The 24,258-nt window shown below is 32.7% G+C and overlaps 4 protein-coding genes across 7 annotated transcripts in view; 3 read left to right on the forward strand and 1 right to left on the reverse strand.

The window, feature by feature from the left end:
- Window positions 1-786: 786 nt before the first annotated feature.
- Window positions 787-4,174, forward strand: LOC125845334 (protein C2-DOMAIN ABA-RELATED 11-like). Of its 2 annotated transcripts, XM_049524821.1 has the most exons (4): window positions 787-912; window positions 1,038-1,153; window positions 1,227-1,322; window positions 3,337-4,174. In XM_049524821.1, the coding sequence occupies exons 2-4, from the start codon at window positions 1,043-1,045 to the stop codon at window positions 3,634-3,636; spliced, it is 507 nt and encodes a 168-aa protein (XP_049380778.1). In that variant the 5' UTR covers window positions 787-912; window positions 1,038-1,042; the 3' UTR covers window positions 3,637-4,174. The 2 variants fall into 2 exon arrangements, with proteins under 2 accessions (XP_049380778.1, XP_049380777.1); XM_049524820.1 differs by lacking the exon at window positions 787-912 and having other exon boundaries at window positions 950-1,153.
- Window positions 4,175-4,842: 668 nt separating this feature from the next.
- On the forward strand, window positions 4,843-7,165 carry LOC125845527 (WEB family protein At5g55860-like). Its single transcript, XM_049525051.1, has 3 exons — window positions 4,843-4,917; window positions 5,564-5,857; window positions 5,943-7,165. The coding sequence occupies exons 2-3, from the start codon at window positions 5,582-5,584 to the stop codon at window positions 7,020-7,022; spliced, it is 1,356 nt and encodes a 451-aa protein (XP_049381008.1). The 5' UTR covers window positions 4,843-4,917; window positions 5,564-5,581; the 3' UTR covers window positions 7,023-7,165.
- A 72-nt stretch (window positions 7,166-7,237) lies between these two features.
- LOC125844932 (phosphatidylinositol/phosphatidylcholine transfer protein SFH2) lies at window positions 7,238-11,238 on the reverse strand. The gene is made up of 11 exons (XM_049524298.1): window positions 11,039-11,238; window positions 10,910-10,938; window positions 10,694-10,777; window positions 10,544-10,597; window positions 10,144-10,221; window positions 9,980-10,033; window positions 9,521-9,580; window positions 9,335-9,430; window positions 8,599-8,700; window positions 8,412-8,492; window positions 7,238-7,923 (listed from the first exon to the last, which is right to left on the reverse strand). Exons 1-11 carry the CDS (start codon window positions 11,091-11,093, stop codon window positions 7,600-7,602), a joined length of 1,017 nt encoding a protein of 338 aa, XP_049380255.1. The 5' UTR covers window positions 11,094-11,238; the 3' UTR covers window positions 7,238-7,599.
- Window positions 11,239-17,919: 6,681 nt separating this feature from the next.
- Window positions 17,920-24,258, forward strand: part of LOC125844217 (protein ANTI-SILENCING 1) — a 34,006-nt gene continuing 27,667 nt past the window's right edge. For all 3 annotated transcript variants that reach the window (XM_049523490.1, XM_049523489.1, XM_049523488.1), the window contains exons 1-2: window positions 17,920-18,130; window positions 18,586-19,077. In XM_049523490.1, coding sequence (XP_049379447.1) covers window positions 18,703-19,077 — 375 coding nt within the window. In that variant the 5' untranslated portion in view covers window positions 17,920-18,130; window positions 18,586-18,702. The remainder of the gene's footprint in view (window positions 18,131-18,585; window positions 19,078-24,258) is intronic.

Consider the following 24,258-nt stretch of genomic DNA (forward strand, 5'->3'; position numbering starts at 1 on the left):
AAATATCACCATCATTCAAGTAGGAAAAGAGAATATTTGATAGTTGATGTGTGTTTTGATAAATAGTTGGTGATCATTCGGTTATGTTCATTACACAAAAATCACTTCTTTTCACATAAAAATCATTTTACTTTTGCTTCGATTATCACCTTGGTGGATTTTATAAAATTGTCAAAAAGTGATGTTTATGCAAAAACTAGACAATACCTGATCCTTAATAGGCATGAAAAGCTGAATGAGAACTAAGCAGTGTTCATCTAGTATAGAAGTAAGTTCGTTTATAAGCATTATCACTAAAAGTTGACTCATGATTTGAAGTTGTTGCTTCTAAACTTTATATATAAACATGAGCATGAATTCTAACCATACAAAACTAATTACGAATTGGGACTGATCCAACTTGAAAGAAAATAGAAATTGTGTATTTTTCTTAATGAATTATAACTACTACTATCATTTATTATTATGGACATAGTTATTTTATTCATAAAGTATTGTATCTATGGCTTAAAAAGGTATTTACATTGATCATTGATGTATGCTTCGTCCAAGTTCAGTGATAACTATTCTCTACGTAATTACCCCTCATTTTCTTTACTTACCAAATCAATAAAATCTGATGTATAAAATAAAGTTAAAAGCAAAGTGAAACTCATTTATAATTTTAAAATACATATTGATTTAAAAGAAAAGAATATCAAAAGTATTAATTAATTATAAAAAATGACATAAGTAGGAAAGCGCGTGAATAGAATAATGGTTTGTAACAAAAAAATCCAGTAGTAAAGATTGTGGATATCATTTTCATATAGAGTAAATTTTGCCAAACTCTCAAATAAAGTTTAGTCCATTTCTGCTTCCCTTTGCTTACTGGGTCAAGAGAAAGAGAAGCAGAGTCAACATTTGCTGGCTGTGAGTTTCTGATATTATATATATGTGTGTGTTCTTCTTCTTCTCAGTTGGGTTATTTTGTTGTCCCGTTTTCTGCTTTAATGGACTAGTATTTTTATTTGTTTTCATGTATATGCCAAATTCAGTCAATATGGGAGACAAATTTGGACAGGTAAAAGTGATGGTTGTACAAGGCAGGCGTTTGGTCATTCGGGACTTTAAGAGTAGTGATCCTTATGTCATTCTCAAACTGGGTAATCAGGTAACAAACGCACCTAATTCTTCAAAAAAGATTCAATTTTTAGCTTGAACAATCTCTATATTTGTTGTACCAGACTGCAAAAACCAAGGTCATAAATAGCTGCCTTAATCCTGTTTGGAATGAAGAATTTCATTTTTCCATTTCAGAACATGCTCAGGTTCTCAAATTGGTAAGTCTCTCAAATTCATTTACTTCACTAATCTTGGATTATTTCTTAAAGAATGAAAATTGACTTATCCATCATGTGTAAATGTTACAGCTTTTAAGGTTGGATAAAGGTGTTAGTGAATTCTACGTACATAATTGTGATGTTTGTATATCTGAGTAACAGAATAGTATAAACGGAAATATAGGAATCTAGCAGAGATAAAAATTGGAGAAGGGCCACTTAAGGAAAAATGGCTGAGTGTTATATCATGAATGGGTACATAGCATTCATTAAGAACCGAAAAATAGTTTTTAAGAAGAAGTACCATTGGATCCTATATGTTTCACTTGGGGAAACAACCATAAATTATTAATTATGAACTAAAAGACCAAGGACGATGGTCCGATAATTGTTGATGCATGAGAGGCCACAAGCTTAACTTTATACACCTGACCGGCAGAACCCCAGAGAAATGGAGAAAGAAGCTAACATGAAATGAAATAATCGAAAGAGGAAAACCTAAATTGAAGTGAGTGGTTGGGAATACTAACAGAAAAGTCTCACATGGAAACAGCACTACTCAAAGGTCCATATTTTGCAATTTGGACAAGATTTTAATACAGTAAGTTGGCGGCTGTGTAGTCTTTCTCCAATGTACACACTGCCTCTTGAGAGTTTAATATCATGACCTAGCAGCTTCTACTTTCAAATGAAGGTACGTTTTTGTGTAGTATCAAGGTATATGATAGCTTTCATGTTGAGAGAAGTGATATTTAAGCTTTCATTTTGCTGTTGAGGTGTTATATGCTAGTAGCTCTGTGGACAAAAACTCTATTTTGAAGAAAATACATAGCATGGAATTTGTGGATGTTGATCAAAGTGTATATCTGATTTAAGCAGCCATATATAGTATTCTTTATAGGAATTTGTCTTGGGATTGTCTGTGCTCAAGAATTACACCACAATATCGAGATATCAAGAAAATATAATGCTTTGAAGTAGTTTAATAGGAGTTAATCATGCATTTGAATGCACAAATATTAAAAGCAACAAAGGACCTTTTTAGGACATTAGTAAATTTCATTTGCCTTCCTGCTTAAGGCACTAGTTCGGCTAGAAACCCTGATCAGGCAGGTCACCTAGCTAACAGAGCTATCCGTCTTTTTTTTTGAGAGGTGGTCACCATCAGTTGGTTTGGGAGTTCCTCCATGTTAGTCCATGAGCATATTGAACTGTTTGAAAGATAATATAAAGGCAAATTCCTGAATGGTGAAAAATAAGTGATAATGCAAATCACTTTGGAATAGGTAAAAATTACCTTGCTCATTTTTTATGTAATTTTTCCACTTCCAAGTGGTGTGATAGGGCAGATAATATGATGAAACTAAGCGGACGAAACAAAAAGGAAAACAATCAAACAGCAGGAGAGGGGGCTTTACAGGATATGGGGAGAAGAAAATATCAGACTGTCCCTTTTAGCTTATTGTCCAAAGATTGGGAGTTAGAGTTCTAAGCTGATCTTGTCACTCTTATCAAAGGAAAAAAATCATAGGTTTAGTTAAATAAGGAGATGACCCATCTCATTAACCACCGATGTAGTACTTTTTCATTCTTCAACATAATTTTGTTTTAATGTTTGATCAGATAAGTTGGTCAAACAGGTCTTTCGGTTATCCACTATATATTTAGAGGATTCTTTGAAACTTGCTATGACTGAGCTTCAGTTGCTCCACTATTCTTTGATCCTTCTTTGTAGTGAGCGGGCATGTGCGTGCACACACAGTTTTTCATTTCTATGCTTCCGTGATGATATTTACATGTATGTTGAAGATAAACTTAGATGTACGAGAAGTACTGTTCTATGCCAAAAAGAAAAAAGAAAGAAAAAAAAGCATTTTCACTAGGCTTTTCTAACGCCTTGTCTTCAGTGTTGTATAATTACTACCTGAAATGTGATCATTTCAATTCCTGAGTAGCCATTTCAAAAATTTATATCTTAAGTTCGTTTCAGCTTATGAAATTTCAATTGTGACAGCAAGTGTTTGACAAAGACCACTTCAAGGCCGATGACAAAATGGGAAATGCTCATCTCAGCCTTCAGCCTTTAGTTGCTTCTGCTAGATTGAGAAAGATTCTTGGGGTTACCGCTGAAGGAACAACACTGAGGAAGGTTATCCCAGAGAGTGATAACTGTCTAGCAGCGGATAGCAGTATTAATTGGGTGAATGGTGAGGTTGTGCAAGATGTCTGGTTGAGGCTTTGTGATGTGGATTCTGGGGATATAGAACTGAAGATCAAATTGATCAATCTTCCTTCTGCAGCTCCCTCTAAGTAACATGGAGATAGATCTGTTGAAGTTAGGATTGGTTGGGCCGTAGATTTACTTTCTTGTCGCAGGTGGAGAAGGATCTCAAAGATTTAGCATGTACGATATATCTAGTAGGAGAGCCAGCACTTAGTTGTATCCAGAGGTGGAGCTAGGTGGGGGTTCATGGGTTCGGACGAACCCACTAGCTTTTTCGTAGACCCTATATTTGTATTAGAAAATTAAATAAATATATGTACATTAACATGTGAACCCCCAAACTCCTAGCCTTGGCTCCGCCACTGGTTGTATCTCAAATGTATTATATATTCATAATGGTGTGTACTTGTGCTCCAGCTAAATCCTTGTTAGAATATTGCTTCTCCTAGTTCTTTTCAATAGCCAACAGCAGCGAGCTGATGGATTAACATACCATTGCTATGTGATATCATTCAAGTTATCGCAATAGGGTTTGCTATTCTGTATTTTTGGTGAAGCTCATCATCATTTTGACTGCTATCTTTAAGAAATCGATGCATTAAAGCTGAGAAAAGTATTGTTACCTTGAGGTCAACTATAATAAATTCATTTCCAAAGTATGAGCTAGTAACCTCAAATTAAAATAGAAAGGTATTCAAGGTATAGACTAGGTAAATGTATCGCCTCGTCTCATTCACAAATTAGTTGTGGCCTGTGGGTGATTGTAATGCATGTGTTGTTTACAATGCAAATAATATTGTTGTGATTGATATGAAATTGTATCCATGAATTGCGTAATTTAAGGGAATTTTTTGTTTCTAAATATTTGACTTGGGTTTCTAATGTACCTTATAAAAAAAAAGAGAATATATCCATTGTACCTCACATTTGTCATTTTTGTGGCCATTTCTCCCTCAACAGCCATTTGTATGGTTTTTGCGCTTATTCAGCAAAAAACCCTTTTGGAAAGGAACAACATCACAAAGAGGAAAAAAAAAAAAAACTGGTATATTCTGTCATTGCATTGCGTAATGCAATAAAAAAACTTTTAGATATATGAACCTATAGCTCCTTCCTCCTAACCATCTGTGATTCTTCTTTTTCTTACCCCTGTATATCCTATTTATTCTTTATCATTTTTTTCTGGGGAGAAAAAGAAGATGCAGCTTTGAGTTTTTACAACATACATGTACTTTACCTTAAGTAACAAACACAAAGACATATTGATCTATATCATTGAAATACATATGATAAAACATTAATTAACTAGCTATAAGCGCTATCTGTTGGATCCTGACTTCGAACAAGGCAAGCTACTCGCTAATTTGTCAGGTACGTACTAGTTAGAGGTACCTTCATTTTTACCTGTAAAAATATGGAGTAATTATTTTTCTCATAATCTCAAAGATAGGCAATATGTATATTGGTTATAATTATTCCAATATTTTCATGTGATTGGGTATTTCAATATACAGGTGTAAATCAGTGGCAGCCCAAGCTAATTAGTGGCCTAAAGCCCAAAAATTAAATTGGAGGCATAAATTTTAATATATTTTTTTTTATGTATCTAAAGATTCATAGTTCTTTCATTATTTTTAATAATAAAAAAAAATTGTTAATGGTCTTAAACTAAAGATATATATATTGATCTTGTGGTCTTAAAAATATTATGTGGAAGTTAAATTTAAAAATTGTTTCATAAAAAAAATATTCTTTAATGTTTTGAAACAAACTGAAAAAAAAAAAGACAAATAAATTAAAATATTTTATTTGTTAAAAAGGGCTTGCAATAATTGTATTATTACTAAAAAAAATTAGGGCCTTAGATTTTGGGACCTAAGGCGTATGCCTCATTTTTAAAGACATTGAGCTGGTGTAAATCATAATGAATTAATTAGAGGATGCATTTTAAAATGTAATTGTAGGTGATAATGAATTGTAAAACTAGAAAGTAACATAAGATGGCATTGTGATGTAGGATTCAGCAGGCAGAAGAATGTTGAGAAACCGTAGGCAAAATGGGGGTTCTCCAAGATACACATCTTCTCCAACGAGTAGTCCATCAGGTTCTCCACGAATAATAGTAACTCGAAGCATAGGTGGTTCTCCTACAAGTCGTCATGAGGTGGGAGAGATTGACACCAGATCACCTTTTCAATCTGTCAAAGCTGCTGTTACTTTGTTTGGCGAAACTGGCACTTCTGGTTGCTCCCCAAAAAAGGCTACTAATAAGCCTATCAGCACATTTAAGAAATCAAAAACTGCTGAAGAGGTATTCATTTTGACTTGATTAATATTACTGTAGTATATATATATATATATATATAGATACTGTATGTAATTTGTAGAGGGTGCAGGAGAAGGAGAGTCAGCTTAACTTTGCCCTGAGAGAAGTTGACAGCTTCAAACAACAGATAAGAAGCACTGAGACTACAAAAGGCCATGCTCTCCGCGAGCTCCAAAATGCCAAGACTACTTTGCAGGAGCTCACAAACCAGCTCCAAACATTATACAAATCAAAGAAAGCAGCTCTTCAGGAAACCCAAGCTGCGAATGCACGAGCCACACAACTACAAGTTACTATTGCAGATTCCATGCAATCTCTTAGAAAAGCTAAGGAAGAAGCCATATTCCACTCTCATCTACAGGAAACTAATAAGGGGATTCAAGTCTTACAAGAACAACTTAACAATGTCCGTGCCTCAGATCTGGATTCTTTTACCAAAACAACTTCACAGCTTCATCTTACTAAAAACATATTTCAAGATATTGTCGCAGAAGAAAGGTCGTTAAGAAGCCTGGTGGATTCCCTTCAAGCAGAATTAGATACCTTGAAGGGCCATAACTCTCAATTTAAAGTTAAGGCAGATGAAGCAGAAGCCCTTGCTGAGAACTTGCGAGTAAGTCTTGATAACAGCAAGCCAAAGGGAGATGCAATCCAACAGTTTACTTGTGAAGCTGTTCAGTTTCTAAAGGAGGCAGAGGAGATGAAGAAGAAGGTGGAATCAATCAGACAAGAAGCTGTCACAGCTCAAGTTGCAGCCAACGAAGCAGAGAAAAGACTGAAACTTGCACTGAGAGAGGCTGAAGAGGCGAAAGCTGCAGAGACACTCGCAAGTGATCAGATTCACCTAACAGAGGACGGAAAGATCAAATTAGCAGTTGAGAAATACGAAGCTTTCAGCAAAAAAGTCGAAGAAATCAGAAATGAGGCTGACACAAAAGTTGCCGCTGCCATGGCTCAAGTAGAAGACATCACTGCCAATGAAAAGGAACTTCTCGTGAAGGTGGAGGCAGGTCTAAAAGAGAAGCAGGACATGGAAGTTGCAATCAAGGAAGCTTTGAAGACGACAGAGATGGCTGAGGCAGCCAAAAAGGCCGTTGAGGGCCAATTGCGGAAAAAATCATCAAGAAAACGAAGCTGGAGAATCTTCTAAGAGCAAAGGAAGATTTAAAAAAAAAATCAAACTTCCTGCTCTCCCATACGGGAAATTTGTTCTTTCTTTTTCCGTTTTACGCTGCCTGCATTTCTGTTAATTTCACCAATTTGTTTGCACTATGTATAAAATGTCTTTAAAACACTTTTTTGTTCCAATAATTAGTATGATGCCCACAAAAGACAAACTGCTGCATATTATCAAAAAAACACATCTCCTCAAACCAGCTTTCAGGATTGTGCTGGACATTATTTATATCATAGTGTCAATACATAAAAGGGTCAGCATCAGTGATGGATAATTTGTATTATTAATACATGTGATGACTAGTAAGAGCTCAAGCAACATATGCCTCTATGTACATCTAACATAAAAATAATAAATGTCAACCGCATTTCCCCTATACATGGTATATTGAAAATGCCCCTCGTGCAACTATAACATATAAAATTTGAGTGAGGCTTCTAATTAGGAGAAAACCTCTGCTATACTGCTCGAGATATTAATACTACTATACTTGCATGAGCATCCAGAATTGTCAGCAGGTAGAGTGCATAATGACCCAAACTCTTATTATCTATGCTCGATGATCATTGATATTAAGGTCATCTAGTGATTGAGCAAGCCCATTTTGCTTTCCAAACTTTTGAAATTCTGATGCCAACGTCTGAACAAACTCAGTCCCCTCAGTGACAGCATCAGGAAAATCCACATGGACAGAGCCCTGTTTAACTGGCCGAACAGGTCGGCGAAGCAATGCCTGCTGCTTTATGTAATCATAAAGTTGCTGGTGGAATGGATGATCCAAGGAATAACAATTTTCATTTGAGCTGCCTGAGTATCTGGAAGATCCAGAACCTTCTCTCCGGCAAAAATGGGGCAGTGACGAATAGTCCATGATCTACACAAGTTAACAGACCAGACAGGGTTAGATCTCTCAACAACTCTGTAAGCGAATAACACAATATTATTCCTTCACAAGGTAGTGTAGTGGTAAGGTCTGCATACATTCTACCCTCCCCACTCCCCAGACTCCACTTGTGGAATTTAACTGGGTATTGGGTATGTTGTTGTTGTAGTCCCAACAGATCAGTGATACCAGAAGTTGTTTATCCAAGTGGTTATGCCAGACTATCAGGCAGTTACCATAGAGGTAATTATTTGACAGGTGATAGAGGCAGCATTATTCCTACTAGTTACAAGTTACAAGCAGCGCTTGTTTCTCTAAACCAGTGTTTGGATGGGCATAACATTTTCTAGTAACATGGAAGCCCAAATTATAGTCCTCTTTTTTAGTTCTCCACCCGTTTTTATAATCAGAAAGTTATTACTACATCCTCATAGAAGATAAAGAAAATGACAACAAAACAATTGTAAAAGAACTGCTACCTTCAATAGATCATCCTGTCCGCACCCTGATAAAACTTGAACCTTTTTTCGAGTTCTCTCCTGCAGAAGAGGTTTGACTACCTAATGAATTCATATGTTACAACAAATTAGAAAATTGAAATAATTGATAAAACAGTAACAAAAAGGAAAAGGAAAGAGAATTGTATTGTTTAAATAAGAGACAAACCTTCCAACAAGCTGAAAAGATATAGGGAGCGTTCACAATGTAGTATGCAACTACCTTCTCCGGGTAATTAAGGTCATCGATGGAGGAAATTATAGTCAATAGCTGAATGATAGCAATAACATTCAGTTAGTCTATATCTACAAGAACAGTTCCAAGGTACTTAAGCAAAGATATACATCAGTCTATATGGTTAAACATAGACAGAAGTCTTGCAATTACAAATTCTTCTGCAAAAGAAATATCTTTGTTCTTTGCGCTAGGCGAAAGTTGAAAGGAAAAAAAACTACATAAAAGTGAGGGATTCTACATCAACAATCAGCAACCATCGAAATCTTCCCCAATTTAACAAATCAAATAATACTGTGTTAACTCCCATATTGGTTGATGAAATGCATTGTGGTCTCCTTGTACGGTATGGGGTAATCCTCCCCTCATTAGCTAACTTGTGGGATTGAATTAGGCCAAAAGACCATTTCTTGACATGCTATCAAAGCCAGACTCGTCGATCCATGTTGTTGTGTTTCTCAATATTGTGCTCTCATACTATATCATCCACACTCTAGTTTTCCAGTCCTAAGCGTGTCTGAATGAGGGAATGGGTTGTGTTCTCCTAATATGATCTTGGGTAAGCCTCCCCTCATTAGCTAGCTAATGGGATTGAGCTAGACCATAGTCCATTACATCATATTTTGAAAGAACATAACTAAACGAGATTAGAACTTTTGAGGGAATATACCTTTATTTGGTTTAGAGCTGAAAGCTTCAAGCCGGTCATATCTAAAACCTTCAGAGATTTGCTGATATGTTTCCCATTCTTCTTACTTGCAGCAGGCTGTGACACATGTATCAACTTAGTAAAATGTAAGGGATTAAAGCGCGCACACACATACACAAAGGAAAGTGATTTATGAATCCTTTTTACCAGAACCACACGATCGCGATATTCATTAATCTGAATGTGTGATTGCACATAATAATGGACCTGATATAAAGAACTCAAGTTACTATTTATATTAGCAGAACAATAGTCAAAATAATGAAAGCAATAATTAAAACATGGAAAACGGAAGAGTTCAAACACTCAAACCTCCCTCCTAGGATAAAGCAAATAAGGAAAAATGATAACAGGTTTAGCAATTTAATATCTATATATATGCAAACTGTTTGCAAAAAAGTGTTGCAATTGGACTTGACAATAAATAGCATCAGTCTTGATATGGATGGAATTCTTGTTTTTTGCCTCTGAAACTAATCCAAGCAGTAGACCTCCATTATTATCCACAAATCAAACATCCATTACTTGACAACAAGTTCTTGAATAAGTAAATGCACATGAAATATTATAGCCTTGAGAGAAGATAAGAATCTTAACGACCCTTACAGATGCTTTATCATATGTGCTGAGTCCTGCACCAAAAGCGAATATTGGAAGGCCCTGAAAAAGAGGGAAATGGAGTTCTCAAAAAGTTATATTAAGTCCATAGGAGCATCAATCGAAAAAGATAGCTATAATGTGTGTCACGACATTATTTCATGAATGGGTACCTCTTTGGTGTAACCTGGCATTCCTATTAGTTGAGAATCACGAATTGCTCTGTAAAGCTCAGTAGGAATGATAGGTTTCTGTGATAACAATTACAAACGAATCAACATTAGATAGTAATTTGCAAAGTAGCCAAGATACATTCAATTTCAACTATAGTAAGAATATACTAGGATAAAATACAATTAATTGTGTGAGCCGACGGTCTATCAGATTTCTACTGGTCTATACTATACCATCATAAAACCCACACCTGAAGTCTTGTCAGGATTGCGAGGAAAAAATCTTGCGAAACAACATTTATCATAGCCAGAGTGTTACGCCTAAAGTAAAGACTACACTTGATATAGAGAGAAACCACTAAAACTGATTGTTGCTATAACAAGGTTCCATAATACTCACCGCTAAAATATCATCTATCTCATTTTCGACCCTCCAAGTCAAAGAATCAACCAACTGAAACATTTGGGAAAAAAAAGGAGGAGATCTTTTAATAGTCACAGTATCTATCAGCTGGCTAAAAAGTTAAAATCTTAAATATAGATGTTTGACCATTTTATGGGCATTTGCAACATTTCCCTCTCTTGCTGTTAGGAACCGCAGATATGCGTCCCTTGTACATCCTTGATGAATATTCTGCAAAGTAGTGGACACTGGCATAAATTAATTTGTGAGTAATACAGAAACTGGGTCAACTCATGAAATACAAGTCAAAATTAGAAATATGATGAAGTGAATTAATAAGAGAAAGAAAATTAGTGAGAGAACCTGAAAAGTAGTTTTGAGTGCTTCATCAACTGCTCAGAAAATTAATGGGGTTAGCAATTAGCATAGCACAGCAAATTAAAATGATGATGAAGTTCATATATATATATATGAACATACATACATGTGTACCTTGTTCCATTAAAGCTTCAAACTGAGCGATGGCTTCTTCTGAAATCACACACATGGCTACAGAACAGAGAAGAGAGAACAGAATGAATGAAGAAGACGAAGAATAAAAGTAAGTAAATGGATCCCAAGGTCAAGATTCAACGAAGGTATGCTTTTACTTTTCTCTCTTCCACCCTTTTATTTACATCCCCCACCCAACCGACACTTCAACGAATACAATACTCAACCAACGTGACTCTAGTCTCTATTGACATGCCAAATACACCACTTGTATTATACTTTTTCTATTTAATTCCTCTAATTTATAATCTTTGTTTTTTATTTCTTTTTTCTAATTTTCACAGAATTTTAAATATAAATAAGTGAAAAATTCTAAACTGTCAAAGAAAACGAGAAAAAAAATAATTATAATTCTTGGTCAAAGACATATTTGTTGTACAAATTTTACAGATCAAAAGAACAAAAATTAAAAAAAGAGAAATTTCGTAAATAATAATTTTATGATAATAAAGAAGAGAAATGAATATAAAAAATTTAAGAAAAGTTTAGAAATAGAAGAAAGAAAGATGAATTCAAGAAAAAATAATAAATTATAGTAACGATGATAAAATATAAAAAAAAAATATATATTGTAATAAGGATACGACGAGAGATAAATGAAATATTTGAGATGTATTTTTATTTTATTCTTACAAAATTTATAGATAAAAAAACAATTAAGGAAAAGTTTCATCAATAATTATAAATCATGATAGTAAAAAGGAGAGATAAATATGATTTTTTTTAAAGAAAGAATTAAAAAAGTAATAAATTGTATACTCCCTCCGTTCACTTTTAATTGTTATGTTGCGCTTTTTGAAAGTCATTTTGAGTAATTTTCAAAGTTGAATTAGATTACATTAAGTCAATATTCTAATAAAGAAATGTAGATATTCAAAAATTATACGAAAACTACTATAAATTGTTATTTTTTGCATATCAATATGAGGAAAAATTACATTATAAAATGTTAGTCAAAGTTCTTATAGTTTAATTTTTTTTAAAAAAAAAACTATGACAATTAAAAGTGGTCGGATGAAGTAGTAGTGATGAGGAAAGATGGAAAATACTTAATAGAGTGTAATAAAGGTGAGAAAAAGATTTTTGAATATATATATATATCATTATAAAATTTATAAATCAAAAGAAAACATAAGTTCGAAAACTGACAAAAAAGATAAATAATAATCCTAGCAAAAGTGAGGTATCACATCATTCTTTTGTCATTGAGCTTTATATTTTTCTAGATTGTAATATCAATCTTCAATTACAACCTTAAAATAAGAATCGAAATATAATTTTTGAATCATTTCTTATCTTCTTTTCCGAGAGAAAGTAATGTCTGCAGTCAAAATATATTAGTATGTATTAAAAATTAACTGCAAATATATTATAAATTATTATGGTTGACTTCACTAAAAAGGAAGTGATGTTTGCGATGTATATCATAAATGTATATTCATGAATAAAATATGTATAATATGTTTCCTATAAATTGTTGTGGTTAGTATGACTAAAAAAAATGAGTGATATGATGTTTCTATTATGAATGTATTATAAGTATGCCTACTTCAAAAGTTTTTTTACCTGAATTTGAAGTATTCAAATAATATTTAAATTAGTTTATATTTTTCGAAATGTATTATATGCTTTGGAGTAATAAATATCGAATTCAAAATAATGCATGCTCTTGAATTCAAATTGTATTACAATTGTTGTTTATATTTAATACTATTTTGACACAATTTTGATACAATAATTAAATATTCACACCTTCAGACCTTTAAACCTTCAAATATTCAAACCTTCATCAAAATCCTCCAATATAATACAACAACAAATTTGCGATTATAAATCACAAAAATATTCTTTGATTGATACTTTATTTTCTAGCTTTTGTAAACTATTATCGTAAAACTCAAAAAATTGCAATAATGGACTTTTTTTCTACCCTCCCTAGGAGCTCCCATCCCTTTTGCACCCTTGGTGATTCGAACTCGCAACCTTTGGGTTGGAAGTGAGGGGTGCTTACCATCCGAGCAACTCCCTCTTGTCCAATAATGGACATTTTACATTGCTAAATTGAAAATTTTTACGAGTCATCTAAAAAAAATTATAGAATTAGAGGACTATGTAGTTGTAAAAAAATATTAAATTAATTGTTGAAAAAAAAATCAGTTGAGATCGTGAATGTAGACAAAGAATTGTGATTGAGATGAAGATGGGGAAGAGGCGTGAAAAATAAGGACTTTTAAATTGCCGATATTAATTTATTTAGAAATAATTGCTATATTGGTTTTAAAAAAATTAGTGACACAAATGGTAAATACTTTTTTAACACTTATATGTATGTGATTTTAACTAATATTTACTCAAATTAAGGATAAACTAAAATAGGGTTAAAATAATTCACAATGTGCGAGTAATGCTTTATGTTGGTCCTTAATATATTTCATGATTGAAATAGTTGTTAAGTATAATAAAAAGTGTTCATTTTTTTTTTGTTAGAGCATGTTTGACATTGCTGTTGGGAGGCCAGAAACACTTATTTTGACAAAAAAAATACTTTTGTTGAAAAATTACATGTTTAACAAATCAATAAAAGTGTTTTTAAATGGAAGCATAAGCATTTTTTCTGTTATTGGGAAGAAGCTAAAAATTTATGTTTCTTAAAAAAAGCAGAAACAAAAACAATTTTTTTTAAGATTACAATATCCCTTCAATATATACATATTTACCTATATGTCTCTTATTAATTAATTAACATATCTCATAAGTTTGGTTAAATTTCTTTTAAGAATTTTATTTTTTATTTTTATATAATCATTTTTGTATTTTATATTACGTGTGTATATTATTATTTTATATTTTACATATTATTTTATGTATTATTTTGCAAAATTAGAAAAAAAAGATGATAACCATATTTTTGAAAGATCAAAAAAAAGAGAAAAAACATAACAATTAAAGATTCTAGCCCTCCCAAAAAAAAAGGTATAATATAAATTAAAATTTTAAAATCATTTTAATTTAATAAAAATAAGAGTTTAATTAACTTATTTCTAATAAATATTTAAAATAGTTTCTCTCTATAAAATAATCTTACTATTACAAGTACATTAATAGTTGTCCTATTTCGTGATTTTACTCTCAAAAACGCTTTTTAAATAAGATCAGTCAAACGCAATTTGCTTATGAAAAACATTTTTCAAATGAATTAGCCAAACACAAATTATTTTTTAAAAAAGTACTTTCTCAAAATAAATTGTTTTTAGCAGCAATGCCAAATATGCTCTAATTTAATCATAATTAACATTCTTATCAGGGTGTTTAAAACCGAACCGTAACCGATAAGCCAACTGCAAAATTGACTTATTGATATTGGGTTATGGAATAAACGGTTGGTGAACAGATTATAATTTTATAATTAACGATTTATTGGTGTGGGGGTGGATTATTCTATTTCCTCAACGGATAAACCGTGAATCTGTTAAGAGTTAACATATGTACACTTTTAACTTAAGTATATTAACATTATTTAATATTGAACAAATTTTAGGAATAACAAACATAAAAATCATATTAACGCTTTATAACTACAATTTTGCTAGTTTGCTATGAAGCATCTAATTTATAAATCGCAGGCATCTAATTTGTATAAAATTGCAGCGATTGTATGTGTATATCAGTTAGATAATTGCTATCTTTGCTAACTTTCAAAAACATATGTTATTATTGATAGCTTCATCATCCTTATTTGTGAATTAACTAACATGTAACAAAAAGAAGTACATGAAGGTGACATATATTTCATTCTCAAGTCTTTCTTTTTATTTTTATGTACTTAGACATGCTTTCTTAATTATTTATGTTCGTATTATCATTCATCAAGCAAGTATGATTAAAAAAAATATCTATGTAATTCTTGAACTTCTAATAGTCAGTTTTCCGGATATAATATAGTTTGATAATAATATTTGTTAGATTTCAATAAATGATTATTATTTAGTATTGTTAGTACTATTGAAAAAATAATATACAAATATATTACGTATAGTTTAAATTTCTTTCTTTCTTTCTTTTGATATAATTATTTTTAATTAGTATATGATATTTTATTTATTCATTTTTTTATTCAATTGATTGCTTATGATGAAGAGTTTGACATATGGAGCAAAATATGATGATGGATCTACTTGCAAAGGAAGATGATAGAAGGAGAAAAAATGAAGCATAATTAGAGATTATTTTTGCTAGATTTTTTTTACTTTGACTTGTATTAGCAACTTAGTTACTTTGCTAGAATTTTTTAAATTTTGATTTGTATAAATAATTTAGCTAAATGTATTGTCAATGCTAATCATTTGATCCTTTACTATTCTACTTTTTCTTTGTTATGAAGCACAATCAATATAATTATCCTATTTCAACAACAACAAAAAAAATTATGATGATTAAGAGTTTCATTTTTATTATACTTGCAAAAAAGTAATTGAAAAATAAAATATTAGTTTCATGATGCCATTTTTTTTTGCGTGTGTAACAATATGTTTTTGTCACCGTTTTTTTGTTTGAAATGTACTTATAATTTTTATGCAGTCATCAATTATTATTATTAATATTTTGTTCATTTTTTGTATTTTTACCCGTTATTTTCATTTATTTATTTTACAAGTAAAATCAATGCATAATTGTTAATACATTTAATGTCCAATAAAATTATATATTTGAATTATTTATAACTCGTGTCTCTTCATCTTACTTGTAACTTCTAATATTAAATATTATTTATAACTTTTGTATGTTTCATTTTTCATAATTCATATAAATATTTAATCAATGTTTAAAAAATTATAATAAACAAATGTAATAGTAAAGACATAGTAAAAAAAAATTACAAAGAATTTGTATAGAAAATTAGTACTCCTACAAAAGATAGAGGAAATTAAAACATATAAAATATTTTCAACGTAATACAATATATTGTTATTTCAACATATTACCTCTTATCCATTTACTCCACCAGAATATTTTATTCTACTATATACATATGAATAGTTTGCCCTTAAAAAAATGTAAAAAAAATAAAATAAAAAATCTATTTTATATGTTTAAAAAAAACAAAAAAACGTATGATATCGCATATGAAGAGAAATATCAATATTATCTTATATATTCAATACTAACCTAAATATAAAATTTACATATTATTATCTTATAAACAAATTATATAGCCGCGCGAAGCATGAATAATTTCACTAGTTTAATCATAATTAACATTCTTATTAGGGTGTTCAAAATCGAATTGTAACCGATAAGCCAACCGCAAAATTGACTTATTGGCTTATTGATATTGGGTTATCAAATAAACAGTTGGTGAACGGATTATAATGTTATAATTAACGACTTATTGGTGTGGGGGGTAGATTATTCAATTTCCTTAGCGGATAAACCGTGAATCTGTTAAGAGTTAACATATGTACACTTTTAACTTAGGTATATTAACATCATTTAAAATTGATCAAATTTTAAGAATAACAAACATAAAAATCATATTAACGCTTTATAACTACAGTTTTGCTAGTTTGCTATAGAGCATTTGATTTGTATAAATCGCAAGATCTGACTCGCAGGCATCTGATTTGTAAAAAATCGCAGCGATTGTATGTGTATATCAATTAGATAATTGTATTTATGTAACTACTATATATATGTATCAATGTTTGTGTTTGTATATTTGCATAAAATTTGAATTTGTATAGAATGAATAGAATTAAAACACCTATTTGTATATCAAATCTCTCTCTCGCTTTATACAAACCCAAATTATATAATTATATGTGTATAGGACGAAGAAATATGTATTTGTATTGTATATACAATTCTCTCTTACTTTATACAAACACAAACACAATTTATACATTCGTGTTTATATAAAGTGAGAGAGGTGAGCAGAGAGTGGCGAGCGAGATTCAGGGAGAAATGCAAATTACAAAGTGTTTGCTACGAATTAGCATTAAATAATACTCCCTCCATTTCATATTAATTGAATTTCTGAGGTGTTTCACACCCTTTAAGAAAGGTAGATTAAGACATAAATTGAACATAATTTCCCATTTTTACCCTTATTAATTATTGTCAAATTTATTGAAATCATCACATTGAAGATCCAAATGAAGGATAAATTGGAAGAATATTTTAAAATTAGTCTTGAAGATTGAACAATTAAGTTAATTTGAAAAATAAAAAATACCTCAAAAATTCCATTAATATGGAATATAGGGAGTACTACAGCTTTAACATTTATTTTGAATTAATAATTTGCTATAATGCATAATTTTCTCTTTAATATATTTCCCATAATATATAATTATATATTATTAGTCCTAAGGCATTAAAGCTAAAAACTTAAAAACCTATTGACTATCACATTACCAATTTGATTTTTTAAAAAACTATTATATTACTATCAATTTTTGAAATATAGAAGAATTTTATAATTTAACTTTATTTAAAATAGGAAAAAGAAGTCATTTTTTGAAGATGCGTTCATGGAGAAAAAAAAGGTAGAGATTAGCCAATACACCATTCGATAACCGTCCGATAAGTGCTAATCCATTATCGAATCAATCGATATTTTATAGATTAGCTAGTGGATTAGTAAATTTAAAATTGATATCCATTAAAGCCAAATTATTCATTCAATCTTATTGTACATTAAAAACTGTCTCAATCAAGTAAAATATATTAAAAATCAAAATAAATATAATTTCTTATTAATAAGGTGAAATATATTAAGAATCAAAAAAGAATTATGATCTATTTAAGAAGTGGAGCACTCTAGCGCCCTTCTCCTTCCGCACTGACTGTCTTTTCCCTCCATTTGATTGTCACGTCTGCGGCGGTTTTCCTGGGACTAGGGTAAAGGGAGGAGGATATTAATATAACAAAACTCGACAGTGAATGAATGAGCTTACCTATGTCCAGAGATAAGATATCTTTGTCGGGATTGCTCGAAATTGAAGGGGCTTTTAGGGTTTCGGTTAAACATTGGTAAGTCACTTTGCACCGAATTAGAAAATAGGTTTTGAAGTCGACTCTTTTGAGTAGAGTTGTTACTTCGTTTGCTTTCCAGTATTTCCTTTTCAATGTTGGTATGACCTTGGTGAATGTGCATGTCTGCAAACACCGCACAGGGTTGCCGGTTTAATTATGCATTGCTTTTATTTCTAGATGTTAGTAAGCATGGTTGCCATCATCTAGGACACATACATTCTAAATTTTTTTGTTTGTTTGTTTTGCCTTTTTACTTTTTCTAATTCTCGGAATTATGATTAGCTTAAATTAATTTCAGGGTATTTAATTCTTGGAATATTCTCATATCTTTGGTCTGTTATGCATTATGCCTATTAGCTTTTACTGCCATATTATTTTAGTTGTTGCTACTCCATTATTAATTTCATTATTATAACTAAAAATTAAGCCATTTAATGTATTTTGCATTTCAGTTCAAGCTGCGCATCTTCGTGGAAGCAGTCATTATAGGATCCTCAAGGGCTGAATCCGTGTGGTAAAAGTAGAGGCCTTGACAGAAAGAGGAAGCAGGTCTGTGAGTGGAGACAGTTATGGCTTTGGTAGAAGCAGTTAAAGCAGAGCCTCTAGCGGTTCTAGATAAGGATGAGGAAGTTGAATTTGTCTGGGGTAGAAAGAGAGGTATTGGTGGTAAGAGAAAGGAGGTGCAGTTTTATGAATCTTTTACCTATGATGGTGTGGAGTATGCTTTATATGACTGTGTATACATGCACAAGGAAGGTGAACTTCCTTACATTGGTAAGATCATAAAGATATGGGAAAATCCAGACAAGTCTAGGAAGATAAAGATCCACTGGTTTTTTCGGTCGACAGAGATCTTGTATCACCTGAAAGATATAAAGGTAGCTGAGAATGAAGTATTTCTTGCCTCTGGTGAAGGCACAGGTTTGGCCAATGTTAATCCTTTGGTGAGCGTCATAAAACTGCTTTATCTCATTGTGTTTTCTTTCTGTCTGCTTTTACCTTATATTAAAATAGAAATTAACTATGTAGAGTTACTTAAACCATATTGTTTTATGTATAGCAGAAACTATCTTTTAACCAACTGCTTATGGTTAGAGGAGTTCAATTTATGTCCACATCTAATGCAATATATATCTATTTATTGTCCACCTCGTCAATGTTAGTAAAACTCACTCAGTTCTTGTGGAGACACTTCTGCTTATTTCTACTTGGTTTAGGTGGATCTTCAAGGGAAGATGGGCTTCTTATTGAGGTGATACAACACAAATTAACTTGAAACATATGTTATTATTGCCATCATTCTAACTTACATAGTGGCTAATGTGGTGGAAGATGAACAACCAGAACGAAGTCTGAGATGATTTATTACTTGCTGATGATGACAAAGCAGATGAACCTGTAACAATAAGTACTTCTCTATGAAGTTTGTCTAAAATGAGAGATGGGAGAAGCTAGCAGATTGATCTCTCCTATATTCCTACGGAATGCTAATTCTGTCCCTCCTTGTTGCCTGCCTGTCTGCCTTTTTACGTAATTTATCCTCTTCATTGAAAGGCTACCTCTTTCTAAATGATTTTTTGTTTGGGTAGTTCTTCTCGACCCAAGAAAAGGAAGAAAAAAGGGAATGATAAGGTGGGTGGGTGTTGGTTTGAATAGGCAAGGGGCTTCTGAAAGTTAAATATAGGATGAAAGGAGTAATTTTTTTAGAAACAAGTTGCTTCTTTTGCATGATTAGTGCAAAAGCATCAATGGCAGCCAAGTTGCCTAATTGTGATGGGAAATCATTGTTGAAAGTATGGGAGTCGAAAAAATGAATGAAAGGAAAATGGAAGGGGAAAAAAGAAACTTAGAAAGAGAAGCGGGCGAGGGGTTTTATTAGGTTTTGGAACAAAGACAAGAATAGAATTGATTCCTCTTTGCTTTAAGATCTGGCTGGAGCTTTTCTTTTTACCATAAGGGTGGGGTCTGATTAGGTTTGGGAACAAACTTACAAACAATAATTCAATAAATTTCTCTTTGTTGAGATCTTGTCAGAGTTTTTTTTTTTGCCACAAGGGCATTGAAGGTTTTGGTAAGCACCTGTGCTTGCTAAATATACACATAATGAGCTCCTTCAAAACAAGCGTGTACATCAATTTTGCTGACGTGGACGACAATTAGGTGTTACACGACCTCATCTTCCACTCCTAAAATTCTTTATGACTTCCATTGACGGTAGGTTCCACTTCTTTTTCTTCTTCACCATCACAAACAAAATGTCACTTAAAGTAGAAACCTATCAAATCCTAATTCTTTTTTTTTTTTTTGGGAATTGGTACTTCTCAATTTCTCCTCCTCTTTCTCCACCATTGCCAACGTGTAATTTCCACATAAACCTATTCAAACCCCTCTTCTCATTTTTCCCCACCATTACACACCCAAAAGATTCAACCAACTAGCAAATCCAAACTCTTTGTGATTAAAGCCAACTTGTGTCAAATTTCAAATGACCCATTTTCTACTTGTTCTTTTTCTTGTTGTGCGCTCTCACATCTCTTGAAACAATGAATGCCTATCCCAATGACAAAAGAGAAGTAAAAGATTTTCAAGGTCAACAATTGCAGGAGATAAATGAGATGGACTAGGATTAAAAGAATGGGTTCTCAATTTTGGGTTAAAAAATGGTTTTACCATGAGTGGTGTTCAGAGCTTCTTTACTTAAGGGTCAACATTGATGAGCAATGAGGTCAATTTCTCTGTTGGGATTGTTTCAAAACATTAAAGGTCATTTGGATAATTATTCCAATGCATCTCAACCTTTTTGCAAGTTCCAATTTAAAAGATTGGAATTGACCATTAGAAAACAAAACAATAGCCAACAAAGCTAATTCTCCATTGAAGTCTTTTTTAATGAGCATTAAACCAAACAAAGAGTCTAATTACTAACTTCCTTACCGATGTAACTTCTATGAGACCAAAATGTGGATGCATGGTTGATTGTTTGAGTGATGGGGAGAAAAACTTCCAAGTTGAGTTAGTTTGTTTTTTCCTATTAAATCCTTTTTAATATGTATTCTTTATTGTTGTTCATGTTAATCTTGTTAGCCCATGGTACAAAGACCATACCTCTTGCTATTATAAAAGTTAACAAGAGAGTTGAGATTATACAATTGCGAGTAGATAAATTCTTGTGAAGTCACATAAATGCTTTTCATTTTCTTTTGGACATCATAGTTACAATCTATATAATTACATAATAACAAAATAATTAGAAGAAGTTGACCAAGGGTAGTGGTGATTAGGCTTTTATTTTTAATTATTGAAAGAGAAATCTACAACTCATTAATGGAGTTGGAATGTATTAGATGACATGAACATGACAATTTGGAAACTTTCATGCTTTTAATATGCTTGATGTGCATGTGCTTTTGCCACATCAACAATCTGAAAAGGCAAGTATGTATGGCAAATGGCTAGAGGTATTATATGTGTTGTTTTGCATCTTTTGGACATCTTTTTATTATATTTCACTTTATTAAAAAGTACTTATCATGTGTGGTTTTAACAAGTAAAGATGTTAAACTGGACTTGCTATTGAAGGGGTGTTAACCTGGAACCTATTATTAAAAGAAGTGTTTAACTAGGACGTAGAGAAGTGAAATCAGGAGTACACTTGTACATAAGGTTACAATACAACCCATGTACTGCTTTGTGATATAATACAAAGTCACCAAGTTAAAAAAAAACAAAAAAAGTGTTAAACTAGAGCAAGTCTTAAGTTAGGGGTTTGCCTTTTAAAAACGTGCAAGTTGGACTGTTAATTTGTGTATTGAGCCTTTTTTTATTCATTTAGCATTGTTGTCACCCCCGAAGACATTTTTTTTGAACTTCCTTTGTGACTCATTAATGGACCAATAGGATTTGAAGAAATGTAACTTTTCATATCAGATATGGCTTGATTTAGTTAGAATTATGTCTTGTCGAGGTAGATTAACAACATATCCAGTGAAATTCCTCAAGTGGGGTTGGTGTTTTTTTTTTTGAGAAAGTTAACATTTTATAGACAAGATACACCAATAGTGTATTCTAGTAGTAGTTACATCTGGGATTTACAGTAAACAAAACCAAAGAAATCTACCACCTATATCCCTCCTAAACTATCTAGAAACTGAGTAATATCCTCCACCTTTTTGGAGAGTACATAGTTACACCAAAAAAAAAAAGGTTATAAGACAATTCAACTTCAGACTTTGGAAAGGGATGCTCTTGTTTTCAAAACATCTTTGGTTCCTCTCCCTCCATATTGTCCACCAGATGCAAACAGGGACAATCTTCCATCTTCTTTGTGGTCGGACAAATTTCCTTCTCTATTCCAGCGTGTTAGAGCTTCGGAGGTATGCCTTGGCATGGACCAACTGATACCCCTTAAGTTAAAAAACACCTGCCACAGTTTCTCTGTCACTCTACAATGGATGAAGAGATGGTTTGTTGTCTCTATTTCTCTTTCACAAAAAAAACATCTGGAACATAATTGTCTTCCCCTTTTCATTAGATTGTCCTGAGTTAGTACTGCTTGTCTGGCTACTAACCAGGTGAAACAAGCCACCTTGTGAGGTACTTTAACTTTCCATATCATCTTCCAAGGCCATGGTAAGAGCATTGCAGCTGGCCTATCAAGGTGTCTGTAAGCTGATTTTACTGTGAATTTCCCATTTTTGGCCTTCAACCAGTGTAGGTTGTCTTCATTAGGTTGGAAGTTGATGGCCTGCTCCAGAGTATTGTAGAAATCTGTTAGACTGTCAATCTCCCAGTCATTCAACATTCTCCTAAAAGAGAGGTTCCATCCTTGATTGTCCCTGACATCTGCTACTGTTGCCTCCTTCTGTTGGTTCAAATTATAGATCACCGGGTACAGCTGCATTAAGGGATATTGACCAACCCACACATCATTCCAGAATGACGTCCTCCTTCCATCTCCTATTACAATTCTAGAGTTTCCCCACAATTTAGGCCATTGATTCCTGATTGTCCTCCATAGACCTACCCCATAAGGGCTTCTAACTTGCTTAGTGATCCATAAGCCTTCCATTGTGTATCTGGAAACTATAGCATCTTTCCACAAACCTTGTTCCCCTGAGACAAACCTCCATAACCACTTCAATAAGAGACTTTGATTCTGAACTTTGAGGTTCTTTATGCCCATTCCCCCTTCCTTTTTACTGTTGGTCACGACTTCCCATTTCACCAAGTGATACTTCTTTTCCCCCTCTCCATTTCCTTGCCATAAAAAATTCCTCCGGATGGAGTCTAGCTTCTCTAAAACATTCCCTGGCAAAGGAAATAAAGACATCATATAAGTTGGCATAGCATCAAGTACACTATTAATTAGGGTCAATCTTCCACCCAAAGATAGGTATTGACTTCTCCAATTTACCAACTTTTTTCCACACTTTTCCACCACTGCATTCCATATGTTCCTTGACTTACTCATTGCCCCGAGAGGCATCCCTAGGTAGGTGGTAGGCAGTTCTCCCACTTTACCTCCTAGAATATCAGCCAGACTGTTGATGTCTGGAACTTCATTCACTGGGTAGATAAAACTTTTTCCCCAGTTTATATGCAATCCAGAAACAGCTTCAAACAGAACAAAGATGACCCTTAGATACTTCAATTGCTCTTTCTCTGCCCCACAGAACACTAAGGTGTCATCAGCATATTGCAGATGGGAGATATTTAAGCCCAGAATGTCACTGTCATTCATCCCAAACCCCTTGATCCTGTTATTTAACTGTGCTGTTTTCAACATATCACTCAATCCACCCATAGCGAGTATAAACAGAAAAGGGGAAATGGGGTCCCCCTGTCGTAGTCCTCTTTCAGAATGGAAAAAGCCAGAGGGAGTACCATTAATTAATACTGAGAATTTTACTGTACTCACACAGTATTTTAACCAGTTTATCCACCTATTTCCAAAACCCATCCTCACGAGTGTATTCCACAAATAATTCCAATTGAGGTGATCATATGCCTTTTCTATGTCCAGCTTACATAGGACCCCAGGGACTTTATTTAAATTCCTCACATCCACACATTCATTAGCAATAAGTATGGCATCCATGATCTGCCTACCCTTGATGAAAGCCATT

The sequence above is a fragment of the Solanum stenotomum genome, chromosome 11 (assembly GCF_019186545.1).
Source record: "Solanum stenotomum isolate F172 chromosome 11, ASM1918654v1, whole genome shotgun sequence".
In the NCBI taxonomy this organism is placed as follows: domain Eukaryota; kingdom Viridiplantae; phylum Streptophyta; class Magnoliopsida; order Solanales; family Solanaceae; genus Solanum; species Solanum stenotomum.